General features: G+C 42.2%; 1 protein-coding gene across 5 annotated transcripts in view; it reads left to right on the top strand.

Moving 5' to 3' along the window:
• The window catches only part of LOC147884197 (putative phospholipid-transporting ATPase 12), a 78,368-nt gene extending 68,358 nt beyond the window's left edge, over positions 1-10,010 (top strand). For 4 of the 5 annotated variants that reach the window (XM_087398259.1, XM_087398257.1, XM_087398258.1 and 1 more), the window contains 8 exons: positions 5,215-5,553; positions 5,827-5,925; positions 6,026-6,238; positions 6,349-6,414; positions 8,139-8,294; positions 8,470-8,684; positions 9,382-9,530; positions 9,770-10,010. In XM_087398259.1, the coding sequence (XP_087254385.1) occupies positions 5,215-5,553; positions 5,827-5,925; positions 6,026-6,238; positions 6,349-6,414; positions 8,139-8,294; positions 8,470-8,684; positions 9,382-9,530; positions 9,770-9,969 (1,437 nt within the window). In that variant the 3' untranslated portion in view covers positions 9,970-10,010. Of the gene's footprint in view, positions 1-5,214; positions 5,554-5,826; positions 5,926-6,025; positions 6,239-6,348; positions 6,415-8,138; positions 8,295-8,469; positions 8,685-9,381; positions 9,531-9,769 lie in introns of those variants that run through there. The other variant, XM_087398261.1, reaches the window with a different exon arrangement.
• Positions 10,011-15,945: the final 5,935 nt, after the last annotated feature.

Raw genomic sequence — 15,945 nt, 5'->3', positions numbered from 1 at the left:
CCAGGCATTCAGGCTAAGCTTGGAGCATCTCCCGTGCAGGTTGGTACGAGGTTGGTACGGCGTTCTAGGTCATTGAGGCTTTTCGGCAAGCTTTAAACTTAGTTCCTTTTGTGACTTGATCTGTTTGTACTCTGTACAGTCATAGGTTGCTATATCCCTACAGGACAAACATGTGCAACCATGACATTAGATATTCAAGTATCCTGAGCCATGTCCAGGATACTTCAGCCCATACCATGGAGGGGGGTTTGTAGGCCATTGTATGGGCTATCCATAGGTGCCGCTTGATCCTTGGTATGTGCCTTGTAGGACTAGTTACAGTCAGTTAGGACTGTTGGTACAGTTAGTTCATGTATCACCTAGTTCAGTTAGGACGCTTAGTCCAGTTAGGGCATTTAGCCCTAGGGTTTTGTCATATTGGCACCCTCTTGAGCCTCCATTCATTGTAGCAGCATTTTCAATACAACAGCTCGTTTTTGGCTCTCTCTCACTCATTTCTGAGCATTGCCATAGCCAACAGGTCATACGCAGGGACCTTCTACAACTACTCACATTCATGACCTGCTTAGAGCCGAGTGAGCTCCTAGTGAAGCTCATCTTTTACAGAGATCATTGTTTAAGCATTTTTGATGAGGGCTTTATCGATCCTCGAGGGTATATTGAGATTTACCTTTCCCACTTGTTGAGGATTTCTAGTGGGTAGTTTCAAGTTTCATCATATTGACTCCGCATTGAGAGTGGGTGAGTTGAGGGAGTACCTAGAGATAGGCACACGTCTTCCTTGTGTGATCTATAGAAGTCGAGTCAGAGGAGCTTTATCTTTAGATACCCGGTGTAGGACCAGATCCGAGGCCGCTATTATTGTCTCGTTGGGCTTCTTTCCCGTTTCTTCTCTTTCTGAGACTAGAGATGTCTGGCCGCCTACATCCATGAGGCAATCAGGCATCAAGAGTACTTACTTAGATCACAGTGATAGCGACGGGACACACAGCCAAACTCTTCTCAGAGTATGATTATGGAGTTTTTCCAGCTAGATCATACAGGTCACCACTTTATGGGTACTTGATGAGATAATGATCTAGAGTGGGTGACATGACACATACGACAGAGGGTGGGCATTCCTTCCATATTCAAGGTTGGGATACGACCGACATGGATTACCATGGTCCTTTTCAGACACAAAGCGGCAATGAGGAGACCATGTTGGACCGCGTCCACAGATAGTCGACATTGCTCTCTCTCTGTCTAGTCACCAAAAACGTTTTGAAACGTGGAAACGTGAAACGCTTCAAAACGTTTAAAAAATATGCTGAAGTTTTGAAATGCCTGATTGTACTCTCTAGTGCCATAAATGTCTAAAATATGTCCCACACATATATGGCATGTTCAAATGATGCTTAACATGTATAATTTTCAGTAATACTACCCTTGGCCATGTTTCTTTAGAATAGAAATGTTTTGAAACGTTTCTTTCCCAAAGAAATGCGTTTTTTTGTGACTATGATCTCTGTCTTTATACCACCACAGCCTCACCAGCCACCGGCCTCCCTTGTAAGGGGAGGACTCCTGTATCCATGATACTAGACCAGACTGGACATTGGATTTTTATGAGTTATGATAATGATGATGATGATGATGATCTTGGTGTTATGACTATGCAGTATTGAGGTTTTTTATGACTATGTGTCATTTAGCTTTTAGCATGGGTGTTGATGTGCTTGGGTAGTAGCTCTACCCTTTAAGCTTTTTGTATTAGGTTTCTTATAGTGACATAGACCCATTGGTCTTCCGAAGACTCTAATAAACTTTATTTATTTATTTCTCTCTCGGAGTATAGACTAGAATAGAGAATAGGAAGACTTCTCCCTTAGTAGAATAGAGACCTATCTCTTTCTCTCTCATGACTTATCATTCTGACATGATTATGTAAAACTCAACACTTATCATTCTGACATTACTATGTAGCACTCAACACTTATTATTTACATTCTGCGTTGGAATGGATGCTCGTTTAGTAGCTCACTGTGTTTGTATTAGGAGTTTTCACAGTCTCATAGACCCATTGGTCTTTCGAAGACTTTAATAAACTCTCTGTGTGTGTGTGTGTGTGTGTGTGTGTGTGTGTGTGTGTGTGTTTGTGTTGGGTTCTATCTGATTGAGATGCGACGACACAGGGATATACTGATGTGACAGACCATAGAATAGTAGGGGATGATGCCACAGGTCACCGAGATTGACCAAGCATAGACACGTGTTATAGACTTCTATGCACTACGGCAGCTCTAGGGGAGGCTGAGGAGGAGCAAGATGAGATGAGGGCATCATGGATTAGCATTGAGAGCCACCGCCTCGATGCTGCCAGACGAGAGCGCACATACCAGATGCGGCACAGAGAGTGACCTGAGCACTAATGATTGAGGTCCGGTCTATCTCAGCCCTTCTCAGAGGCGACCGCCAGAGATGAGGCGTCACCCCTGACGTAGCCCATCGGAGACAGAGATCGAGGAGACCATGCCCTCCGCCACCCCGAGAGACAGCTCAATAAAAACAGATACGAGAGCTCTTCACATCCCAGCATAGAGCCACCATGATGCTCGGATACATGGAGCGTGTGCTTGTACTCGGAGCATTGGCTCTGAGCACCTGATGCTATTTTGCTATTTTGTTCACTAGCTTAGCACTTTAGCACTCAGCAAGGGCCGGATGAGGCCATCCCCAATTACATATCCCTATAAGTTCTTTGCAACCAACATATTTTTGACCATAGAACTCTATAAAGGGTAGTTTGTTTCATCCAACCTGCCCTTCATTGCCAAAACCCCGACACATCTCCTCTTGGTGACCCATTATCCTACAAACAAAAATTCAAAAGGCTTGCAGTTTGCATAAAAATCTGACTCGCACCGAGTCCAAAGTTTGCAATTGAACAGCAATATAGTACCTTAGTCCACAATTTCAGCTTGATGACAGGGCATGCAGTTGTGGCATACTCAGGTGGCAGCCCTGACATGTGGCATGGACACATGGCAGCCTCTGGGGACATGTGGAGAGCCATGCGTGAACCATGGAGCCACATCAAACTCCAGTCCTATGCAGCTCACCACTTGTCACTACAGGAATTCCAGCCCCCATGCCTAATTGGGCACACTTTCCCACGTTTTTGTTTTGTTTTGTTTTTTTTGTTTTTTTTTGTTTTTTCAAGAAAACTTTCCCACGCTTTCGAAGCTGCCTAAATCTATAAAGGAAACACTCTCCTGTCCTCATTTGTGCACAGTTTCTTCCCCTCTTGCAGGTGCATCTTCCCCTGCAGCAACTCGCATAGCAGCTTCTTTTCTTTACAGTCCAGCGGCAGCCTCTCCTGCAGGTCTTTCTACAGTAGCTCTTCTACAACTACTCGTCCTGCAAAAGCCTCTAGAAGCAGCTCTTTCTGCTCCTCTGTAGCAGCAGCAGCCCCTACAAACAACACCTCTACAGCAGCAGTAGCCCCTTCTACAGCACTTCCTCATTCGGCCCCTGCAGCAGCTCGCATAGAGTTTCTAAAGTTGCGTCAGAGATCTAGAAGCACACTGTCATGCTAAATCAGAATCTCCTTTTTCAAAGCTTTTGCTAAGTGTTACTGATGTGTGGAAGCAGTGGTAACTGCGGATGCGTCTTCCCTCAGGATAGGATTGGAGCCTCCAGCGCCCTAGCTAGGCTGCCGATTGAGACACTGTTATGTATATAGTTTTACTACTCAGCGTTGAGCTTCATTTTCATGTCTTGTACGTAGCTCCAGCTATAGTCTAAGTCCTTTCAGTTTGGTCTCGAGTTTAAAAGGTGTTGATAAGATTTCCTTCAAATCGTATCTCATTGTAATAAATAGGCTGGATTCAAAAGGGGTGGGGGTGGGGGGGCTTGGCCCTTCGTCATGTGTGCATCTTTTCTCAAGCAAAATTGTACATTTCAGTTTTTGTCTTGCAAATCTTTGAGTAAAGCAATATCTCGCAATCTTATGCAAAGCAATTTTTCCTTTCCTTTTTAAGAGAGCACTGACAGGTTTCATCGGTATCAGATCTCTCAGCTTAGGATAGTGATCCCCAAACCTCTGTGCTCCCTTATTGAGATCAGCCCTCTTTCTCTTCTCCTTGAGTCAAGCAGCCAGCATGGCTAGTCATGGCCAGTTGTCTTTTCTGATTTGGTCCTGATTTACATTCAAAGCTTTTTAGTAGATTGTTCTTTTTAATGGGGGAAAAAAAAGACATCTGAGTTTATAATTGCTTCTATAAGGCCTTACCTCTAGGCATTTTCCATTATAGTATGGACAGAGGTATTCATCGGTTGTGTGGTTTTCTAAACTGGCTCCTTGTGACTCTGAACATGGATTCTTATAGCAGGAGTCAAGAACCTTGTATATGGCAATTGATTAAGTCATACAACAGCTTATAGCCTTGCATGTGGGAGCCATATTATCCCACATAGAATGACTCAGAAGACTATTGACACAGGAGCATTGCAGAAAGGTTGCGCTAGCATTGTAAACTATTTGAAGTTCTGCTATCTGTGGCTTTGGAGAAGCATGTAGATGCCTAATTGGGGAAATTTTGATGGCTTCCTCCAGCAATGTGGTCAGTTCTTCTTAGGCATGAAAGCCTAATGAAACTGTAAAGGCAATGAAGATCAAGGCTTATGCAAAAAAATATGATTGATCATGGTAGTTTTGCAAGTGAAGAGCAAATATATACATCGAGAAGTCATCAGTACATTTGAGAAGTGAGTTCTTCAAAGGGTGCCCCTTGTGGGTAGTTCGGCCTGGGCTGGAAATGGGGAAGCACACATGTCCAGCAACCACACTCATTGGCAGATAGTAAGTCTTAAAACACATCTAGTCGTGAAGAGTCATACCAACGATTGTAGCTTTTACTTCATGAGGCACAAGCCAAAAATTTTATCTTGCAAAATCTTTTTCAGGGCGTCAGGTGCAGAATAAGAAAAATATAAGCTGGAAGTAGTGCTTTTGGTAGACAGGGTTGGTCTGATGTCTTTTGTCTGTGCAAATTGGAAAGACTATAAAAAGTGTGCTAAGTACTCTACTGCTTGAAAGAAATGTGTGAGGAGCTGGTTGATGTGCTGAGTCTTTCATTATTCAATTTTGGTGGCATATACAGAGCTATTCAATTTTTGTTGGCATGACTGTAATGTTAAAAATGGATGGCTAAAAGGTCTCAACTTCTCCAGTTTATTGCAGACCTGGTTATGAATCAGATCCAAGAGCTAAAGAATACTCTGAATGCTGATAAATATAGCAAAATGTCACATGCTTTGATCATCGATGGCAAGTCCTTAGGCTTTGTGCTGGAGGATGATACACTCAAGAAGAATTTTATAACCTTGGCATTAAGATGTGACTCTGTGATTTGCTGCCGCACGTCTCCTATACAGAAGGCAACTGTTACAGAACTCGTTAGATACCATGGTAAACAGATCTGCCTAGCAATTGGTGATGGAGCAAACGATGTTGGAATGATCCAGAAAGCCAACATAGGCGTTGGCATTAGTGGGGTGGAAGGTCAGCAGGTATGCTCGCTTTTATTATCCAACATGGATCAGCGGATGCTTTTTGAAGATTGGCTGTGTTCCTGTTCAAGGCTGGGATGGAGTTCTGTTTCTGATTGTGGTCTCTCTTAAGCATGATTGCGTCATCTGTAGTATCCATTACAGATATTTTGGTTATGTCTTGACTGCATGATGGAAACTAGGGACACTGTCCCTTGCTTGACCAATTGGTTTAGTTTAAATTGACCCATTCTCAATTTAATTATTCACACATATTCCAATGTTCTGTGGCAGGCTGCCATGTCAGCTGACTTTTCCATTGCACAATTTCGTTTTCTTCAAAAACTGCTTTTAGTTCATGGATCGTGGTGCTATAGGCGGATCACATTTATGGTAAGAGTTAATATTGGCGGCCTCAGTCTACGAATTTGAGTTTTGAAATTTCATGATATTTTCTATCGTGCAGGTCTAATCATTTTTGTTTTCAATGCAGATAAAGTATTTTTTCTACAAAAATTTTGTATTTGGGTTTTCAATATTCTTCTTCAATGCATATACCCGTTTTTCTGGGCAATCAATATATGCAGACTGGTTCCTTTCTCTGTACAACGTGATTTTCACTGCTGGCCCAGTAGTTGTGATAGCTGTGCTTGACCAAGATGTGAAAGCGAGGTCTCGGTTAACCTTCCCACAGCTTTACACAAAGGTAAGGCTCATTTTGCACGCCGTAAATTTTTGGTATGCTCTTAGAAAACTGTACATCTGGCACACACACTTGGGTTTTATTTGTGATTCTTTTTCGAGATATCTGTGTAGGGCCAGGTCTATGACAACTTCTCTCCTCGCAGAATTTTGGCCTGGATGATGATTGGAGTTGTCCAGGTTTCATTTCTTTTGCCTATTTCCAGTCTATATTGATAAAGATTTCACTATAATGTCTGTATTTTGTAAGCATCGGTTGAAAGTTGAAGAGGAGTTGACATTTCTCCAGTCTTTGTGAGATTGGGGAATGATACAATTGAAGCACGATTATTTTGAGTGTACATAACAGCTGATTTATTGGCCGCCGTGATTGTGTAGTGGAGGTATTGACAGACCCCCTGCCTAGCTTACGGCCACTACTATGTGGGAAGATATATGATCTCTCACCTGAGGTGCCATTTAGCGAACATCAGAAAGGTGAACATTGGGTGAAGACTGAGTGCACGCGTGCGCATTAGGGGTGTGCGTGCATTTGGAACGCGTGTGGGTGCGTTGGAGTGACCCGTAGGTGTGTGCGTGCGAAACGGATGGCATGCGTTAAGCGAACCGTTAAGTGTGTGTATTGGATCGAACGTGGGTGGGTGCGTTGAGCGACCTGTGGAGCGTGGGTGGTAGGTCTACAAACATCGGTGTAAACTGTCAACAGTTGGGTGGGAACGCCAAGACTTGTCGTGGCAAGGGGTCAAGCAGGCTGAACCTGCAACTAGATCCTTTAAATCTTGTGTATGCACCACGAGAGTCCTTCGAGTTTATGAACAGGATCCATGGCTTGCTGAGGGGCTATTCATTTTCTGCAGTTATGATGCAATATCAAGAGACGGGGAATAAGAACAACATATGAGCTTCATAATATTAAGTGTATAAATACCTCAGACGATTGCTGCAATTATGATGTTGAAGGGGCAAGCTGGTAAAGGAGACTGCATGCCATGATTAAGGTTGCTTATGTCACTGAATAAGAGTCCATTTTTAAAAGAGCCTGTTACTTTGAAAGTTGCTTCCAAATGTGGAAAGACAGAACCAGGTTCAATAGAGGCCAAGAAAGGGTGTCAGATGCTACGGTAATGAGCAGCCATTGAGGAGGTTGAAGAGGCAATGAGGCAGATCATTATAAGGCTGCAAATAGCATAGGAAAAGGGAGGCACGGTCTGAATGCAGTTGTGAATCCCAGTGCTGTATGGCACGTTGATTGGGGCTATGGGCCGTTGATGAAGTGTAGTTGGCAGTTTTGTAGGGCTGTTTGGCCAGGTTGGGCACATGTGCGTCTGGCTAGGAGCTGCACAGCCTGGAGTAGGGCTTAATTGAGGGCCAAAGGTCTTTTTAAATTTAGCTTCTGACTATTTTATTTACGATCATTTCGAAACTTTGTGCGTTTGATACTATTTTTTTGTTGATTGCTTTCCTGGATATACCATCTTGGATTGCATTGCTTGTGAAGAAAACGAGACAGTCCTGACTCCTGAAAGAGATTTGGACTTTTTGAAGTAGGCAATTAAAGTAAAGGGTATCAAGATTGCAATATGGTTGTCTTTGCAGCAAAATCGTACTGGTGTTTGTAAGGGTTTTGGAGTGGCAGATAGAATTTGGTTTCATTAATCAAAAGTTCGTGTGAATTGTATCAATGATTGTATTCTGTTCCCTGAAGGTTAGATGCTATGCTCTGCACTGTCCCATGCTTCCTTTTCTCAACCTGACCGACAATTGCAATCTCACACTCATTTCAACTTGCACATTAACATTGAACTTAATCTTGAAAAAGTTCTTTTGCACACTGTTTGGGCCACTTGGTGTCTTGGTTATCACTCGACAACTTTGCTCTTACCATATCTTCGCTTGATAATCAGGCTGTCGTATGCTTTTTCTCAGTAGTTTATGCTTATGGCTATGGAAAAGTTCCTGATCGGGACGTGGGACAAACAGTGGGCCTATTTACAATTGGAACAACAATGTACACTTGTGTAATCTTTGTTGTCAATATCCAGATTGCGCTGGTCATACAGGTTAGCTTTTGTCTTATGTTCTTTGTGTTTTGGTGCATTGTCATCCAGCTCCGCATTCTTCCTGGGTTACATCCATGAGCCCAATGCATTCTATATAGGCAGGCATACTTGAATGTAGGCAACTGTTTGGCTCGTAAACTGTCTTAGCTGACATAAAGATTGGCATTTGTTGCAGTATTGGACTTGGATTCATCATTTGTTCATTTGGGGCGAACTTGTACTATGGTTTGCCTTCCTGGTAGCTTTTGGTGAACTTCCAGTAAGATTTTCCGGAGAGCTCCAAAGACTCTTTGTATCAATTGTGGCACCTTCAGCAAGTTTTTACATCATCACTTTGTTTACCATGATTCTAGCCTTGCTCCCGAGTTTTACAGTCCACTCTTTCTCAAGGTCCTTCTCTAAATCCATAATGCTGTCTTCTTACAATTTTTGCATTAGAATATTGACTACACTTTTCTCGTCATTTTCGTGTAGAATGCAAATATGGTACTGAATCCTCAGGAGACATGCTTTTTGAAAATTTTAGAAGATTTTGCAGCAAATTAGCATAAAGAGTGTCTTGTACACTTGCAAGCTCTCATAATATGGAAGGGTATTGGGCTTTATGATAGATGAGGAAACTAACTGAATGTTACAACTCAAGTAATTGACGTTGACAACGATTGCCCTTCAGTCACTCCTTTTGATTTTGGTTAAACATGTATGAGCGGGAAGCCTCATCCCTACCATGGAGGGATGCAATTATTTGTGTTCATCTCCCAAAGATTTGTCCTGTGGTCTTGTTTTGCCCCCATCTTGTACCTGCCACCCCTCCTTCTACATGACTTTTTATCTTGTATTTTCTTTTGGGTGCCTTTCAGCGGGAAAGGATTCTGTCGTTCTCTTATTCATAAGCGTAGCTGACAACAGATGCTTGAGGTTGATTATGTCCATACTTATATCATCAAAGCATTCATGGCACAGTACAGCATTGAAGTTTAAACTTCATATACCAGACTAATGCAGTCAATACTTCCTTTTGTTGGCAAACTTCACCAGAAAATGCAACACTCTTTGCTAATTAATTTCAGGCTGAATCTGTCGACAGGAATTTCAATCCATCAGATTATCAAATTATACAAGAGTGGGAAAAGAATGGTCCTTCCAATGGCAGAATGGAAGGTACATACAGTCACAGTACACAGGAATTGGAGCTAACACAGTCTCAAGGCAGCATTAAACCAATGTCTGTGCAAGGTAATGCAGTGTCAAATTTTTACATCATATCCTAGTGCAAGGCCTCTTAGAAAAAGGGATGCGAGCTTGGATTTGGACTTTTTGGTTGAGGGTAACATACTAATTTCAATTTGTTTTTAAATAAAAGACAATTGATGATTTAATCGAAAATCATTGGTTTAACCTTGTTAAGTATATTTATCCACATTAAACTCTTTTTTATTCAAATCTTCTGAAAGTTATTATGGGTTTGCTTCTAGAGTCAAGAAAATGGGAAGACTCATTTAAAGCTCAGGCAGAGCCTCTTTGGAGTTCAAACCATGAGTTCCATAGTTGCAGTCAGCATTTCAGAAGCAGCTCGGAGGGCCATGAAGAGCTTGAGATCACAGAAGTTGGTTACAATGGCATTTTGGAGCCTCATACTTCAAGAAGCATTAACAGAAATGATCTAGATACATAGAAGGAAATATATATCAGCCTCTGTAATTTGATCTCCCAATTTTGCCCAAGTTTCCATGTGTCTTGTTTGTGCTGTTTTTTTTTCGTGCATGAGGAAGAGCTTGACGTGTCTTTTATTTGTGCTGTCTTTTTCTGGTGCATGCTCTTGAAATTTTGCATTCACAAAATGTGAAACGACTACTGCAAACAAGGAGGGCGCTCTCTAGATTGTCCACCCAGCCATGATTCCTAGAGTGCTCATGCTGTCCTCTATGTAAACCCACTGTGAAGTCCTTTCTCTACCTTCTTTCAAGATGAGCTCTCTTTCTAGAAATCCCTTGAACCCAACACGTGCGAAGTGGGTTGCATTCAAGGAATAATCTAGATTTGTGCCTTCGCATTGGCTTAGTGCCATGAGTCCAAAAGGATCGTGCAAATCTAGTCCTCTCATGGGCTCTCCTTTGCACCTCTCGTTAATGCCTAAGCCTAGGTATGAACCTAGATTCAGGCCCTCGAACCACACCAAAATGCAAGTCTTGTCGGGCCCCTTGGCTCCCTACCTCATAACCAAGCTGTGGCTCTTGTGATTATGGTTGACGTAACATTTCCCTTACGAATGGTTTACGTCCTCCAAAGCAAAATTGGGAAACCTCCTCCATAGATTGCTTACCCTTTCCCATGTTTAAATCTCGAGGTCTATCTTTCTAATAAACCATACATTCTTGATGTATCATATGTCTTGTTCTTTTTTCTTGTCCGTCTAAAATCCTCTTTGGTTCATGTTGTAAAAATGGAGGTTCAATGTGTTCAACTAGGACATTTTTTCCAATGAGATTATCATCATCACCTAACTTCCTTTTTAGCATACTTCCATGAAAAATTGGATGTACTTTACATCCCTCTGGTAAAGCTAATTTGTAGGCAAGTTCCCTAATTCTTTTAAGTATTAGGAATGGTCCACGATACCTAGGAGATAACTTTGGACATTTACCTGTCTTTAGGGATGTCGAAGATTTTGAGCACCATAAGAAGACTTTCTCATTTACTTTTAACTCCAACCTTCTACGGTGTAGGTTTGTGTTACTTTCTTACTCCACCTTGAGCCTTTATAATGCTATCTTTATGCATTTGATTCATTGGCGTGAAATAGATAAGGACGTCCAAGATTATGTATTGAAGTGCCAATAAGGCTGAACACCTAAGGTAGGAGGTCTCCTACATCCATTGCAGATTCCATCTGATAATGTGAAAGTATCTGCGTGTATTTATTGTTGGATTACCTTGGACACAAAGAAGGCACGACTCTGTGTGTGGATAATTGTGGATTTGTTGACCAAGATGTTTTGGTAAATGTGAAAGTATCTGCGTGTATTTTATTGTTGGATTACCTCGGACACGGAGAAGGCACGACTCTCTGTGTGGATAGTTGTGGATTTGTTGACCAAGATGTCTTACTTATATTCCAACCAATGAAGAAGTTAAAACTCGAGAATTAGCAAGGCTATATGTGAAGGATACCTATAGATTGCATGAGCTACCAACTGGTATTGTTAGTGACCGGAATAGCAAATTTAGCAGTCATTTTTGAAGGCTGTGTTTTTTAAGGTTGGGAACTACTTTGAATATGAGCACCGCGGATCATTCACAAAGTGATGGTGATTGAGGATTTGCTCTGAGCATATGTAAGTAAACAACACACTAATTTGGAATAGTATTTGCCCATATTAGAATTTCCATATAACAGTGCCAAGCATTCATGATGATGTATGGATTTCAACCTAGAGCCCCAATTGCGGTGGGACTCGAAAAAGAGAAGATTCAAGTAGTCAAAGGCTTTTTGGCTTTCTTGAGGATAGTAGTGAGAATTCTCCATGTGAGCCATTGGAAGGCTCAAATAAAAGAATGGCTTTTTTCAGAAATATATACGTTGCCTGAATCTCGGGTGTCTAGCACTTTGACATGCAAAAAGAATTTAGTGCCTAATTCATTATTATTCGGGACACATACTCTGTACTTGTAGAGAAAGGTTTCCCTAAGACTCATCCACTATTTATATGCTTTGTTTCCAAGGGAAAGACTTGCTTCCACGACTTGATTTCAGGAGGGGTATTCTTGAGTCAATGGAAGACTTTCACTTTTGCAAGAACGTGTTTATGCCATCCTTGTTTCTCTCTTTGTCTTCCCTATTGAATATTGGCGGCTTTAAGTCCTTAAGAATATTCAAGTTTTCTTTAAGGCGAGAGGTAGTCGCCTCAATTCGACTTGGGGGAGTTGGTGATTTTACCACAGGAGTTACCGATTCGGATAACTTAGATGGCGTTAGTTAGCGTTTGTAATGAGCGATTAATAGACTCTAACTGTGTATCTATATTTTGTGTTTTGGTTTCCAATTTTATTCCGGACTTCTCTTATCACCATCATCCATGTTCTCAAAATCCATAGTTTCTGTGTGTGTTTCCTGTTCCACAATGGCTTTTCCTTTTCTCACTCTCAGAAATCTTTCTTTGGACTTGCCATTATAAAACGAGAATTTTCCAAAAAGCGTAAAGCAAAAGGCATTATCGAGAAACAAGATGACTGATATGCATCATTCAATAGGCCTGCCCAAGAGGAGGAAGAAAGAGAGAGAAAGGAAGAGAGGGAGTCCGGACTCGGAGGGAGGGGCGGGGAGAGAGAGAGAGAGAGAGAGAGAGAGAGAGAGAGAGAGAGATGTGGAGAGGAGGGGGCTAAAAATGTGGAGAGAGGAGACTCTACATTTCTACCAAGTGGCACAAATCCCTAAAAAAATGAGCTTTTCGGCTTTACTTAGGCCTCAGGCCAAAAAATGCGATGCCCACTTCCATGTTGTTTGTTCGAAGATTTGGATTTCGAATTCGAAACCGATTCGCTCTCCTTGCCATGCACACACTTTGAATTCTTCAATTTCACTTTCCTATGCAATTTCCGCCTCCTCGATGGGTCCTTTGCTTTAAATTCGGCCAGGCTAGTGAACGGGGAAAGCTGGGATACCTGGATGTTAAAAGAAAGTGGAAAGGGATGTGGCTTTAACACGCCAATGTCTTTCTTTCTGCTATAACGAGTCTTCTCTTCTAAAATATGTTTCCTGTAGAGAACAGCCACTTCGTGGTGAATTTTGTAGTAAGTCAATCAATATATAGCAAGCTGAACAAGGCGTCCTGTAAAGAGTTACGCTCTGCTGTTGCTGGAAACTTACGAGGCTTTATTTGTGAATGAGACACTAGAGTATTTCCGATTTTGCCAAAGGATGAAACTTTAGGGAGGTTTCGTTTCTTTCCGGTAGCCTGCACTTCGCTAAACGATTATCTTTCTTCCCTAGAGAATGCTTATTTGTTTAAGGCACAATGAAATCTGTCGCAGAATTTTCGGGGCTTTGATTGCTGCCACTTCAGCGCTATAGATTGGTGTGAGATTACCGGGTTGGCAATTGAAGCCAAGATCAGAACATTGCACTGGTTATTGTATACTAAGAAAAGAGAAACTACAGAACAGATGGCCGATTCCTCAAGTTACGAAGCTGCATGCCAAACTTCTCAGCTATTAAACGACCTCTCAAAGACAGGTCTGTCTTTTGTTTCCCCCGTGAATACCAGGCTTTAGCGGCACGCTTCCCTTCTTCACGCTCACCTGCTAATTTCTACAAGATTTCGGGTCATCTAAACCTCTTTCTTGTGGGACTCGGACTGGTCAGTCACAGGTGGTAGACTTGCCAACATGTTTATACCAAACCTGCTTTCCGTTGCGTCACACTCAAGACTCTCAGCTTTGCCTTTGATTATGGAGATACGTAACGACCTTCCCACAAACGGGCTTATGGAGATGCGCGGGAACCTGTAGCTCTGATACCAATGAAAGGACTACTGCAAACAAGGAGCTCTGATACCAATGAAACGTACTGCAAGCAAGGGAGCTCTCATGATTCCTAGAGTGTGCCTCTATGTATGAAGTCCTTCTAAGATTTGCTAGGTATCAACCTAGACTCAAGCATTCGAAGCCACACCAAAATACACCACCTCTAGTTCCCATGGTTGATTTAACAAAATGGTAGATTTATTGGTTTGAAAACCTGCTTTTGGCGGAATGATTGGGTCAATTTGGAGTTTGTGCATATACAAACTAGAGTGCTTGGCCAGCTGGGCTCTTGATGAATATTTCTCTCTTTTGCTCTTGATGAATATTTCTCTAGCCGGATGGCCCTCGAGCGTGTTGTAACCTAATGGACCTACTGTGTTGTGGCTCCTTATGTAGTACTGCTCTAAAGTTCGTGCTTTGTCTACAGTGTCTGTTGTTTCCAAAACTTTGATTTCGAAATTTTCTTCGAAGGGCTTGTAACGCTGCAAGTCCTCTTTCATTTTCGCCGGTGGTTTTTTATTGTGCTGTTTGATCCTCCGCGGCAGGTCCGTCATGCTCCCTATGTATTTTCTGTTGTTGGACTTGCACGTGATGCAGTAGACGATGAGGCTCGCGCGATTCCCTTGCGCGGGCGCTTCAGTGGAGGCTCCTCCTTCATCTCGAGGCTCGCGTCTTTTAATGTCATACCTGCGTAAACATTGACAATTACGTTGGTCATCGAGGTTTTCGGACTTTTTCTTCCCATTTGAGTTCCATAATAGAATGCATTTATTTACTTGCCCTGGTTTTTCTCTGTTGGCGTGAAAGGATCGTTTCCAATACCGAAGCGCTCCTCGTATAAGTCCCTGTCGAAAATATACGTAAGCTTCTCCATTGTCATCACCGGGTGCGTCGCGTCGTGCGTCCCTCCAAATTGTTCCATGAATTGTTCGAGTATAGCCGTTGCTTGATCGTGCATCGTGTCCCTCAGCAACTTCAAGGATACGTTGTACCCGTAATGCAGCAGCTCGCACGCATACACTGTGATCCCTTTCGTCTTCGTGTCTAGTAGCTTCTGCCCCTCCAAACTTTCCATCATCCTATCGGTCTCATCGAACTCAATGTCAAGCTCGACAAGGATCTCTTTGAGGAGTCCTGAAGGAGAAGTGCAATCCATGATGAGTTTGTTGTTCTTGCAACTCGTTAATTCTTTTTCTCAATTGTTGCGGTTTTTTTTAATTTTCGGAAGCATTACGCACCATTTGCGAATCTCAAGCCTCCCGGCTGTCTTTTAGCACAGGGAAGATCGTGGGGATTGGCACCCCATGGCCTTGGAGATAGGCCTGCTTCTTTCCTCACCTTGCGGCACTCTTCGGTATGCTTCTTTCTCTTCTTACTCTAACTCTCATGTGCATGAATACTCTCAGGTCTATTTTGTGAGGCCCCCTGTGCCTATGCAAACTTAGCAGCCTACCTCCTTGCTACCATTGCTTGCTCTTCTATTTGTTGGGCTTGCCTTCATTGCTCTAGAAGGGTACGAATGGCTAGAGAGCGTGCGTAACGAATGGCTAGAGAGCGTGCGTAAGCAACCTCGATTATAGTGCTATGAATTGGTCGACCTGTTTGTTTAGTTCTTGCCATCCACGATTGTGACACTGATGTGTGAGGTGTTTGTCTTATATAGGTGTTAAAGGTTAAGTCCTTAGGTTTGAGGTTTAAAATGGGCCCTATATATAAGGCTTTTTACCTAAAGGTCTACCTTTTCATTAAAATCTAACAAATTAAAAAAGCACAAGTGTAAAAATAAAAACAAGTTCATATCATTCCCAAATGTAGAAACATTGCAATATCATCACAAGGATTTCTTGCAAAATTAAAATAAATTTATCTTCAAAAAATTGGTACATATTTATAATTGCAATTGCAAAAAAACAAGTGTCAACTAGGAGCTTGAGTCCATCTTTTTCCAGAGTGAACTGTTGTTGCTACCCATTGTTTAATTCTCTCTGAAGCACGTGAAGCTTTTTAGAAAATCCGCTTCTTGTTTTGATTTGCATCATTAATGGCTCGACCTAGTTGCTCTGCAAGGCTTTCTCCCTCTCAAGTGAGGAACCAATGATTACATGGTAAAACCATTCAAACATTTCAT

Source organism: Dipteris shenzhenensis, chromosome 27 (genome assembly GCF_047967505.1).
Source record: "Dipteris shenzhenensis isolate YYH24624 ecotype China chromosome 27, Dip_SZ_1.0, whole genome shotgun sequence".
In the NCBI taxonomy this organism is placed as follows: Eukaryota; Viridiplantae; Streptophyta; class Polypodiopsida; order Gleicheniales; family Dipteridaceae; genus Dipteris; species Dipteris shenzhenensis.
The sequence above is the reverse complement of the archived record's forward strand: the minus strand, read 5'-3'. Positions and strand labels throughout refer to the sequence as shown.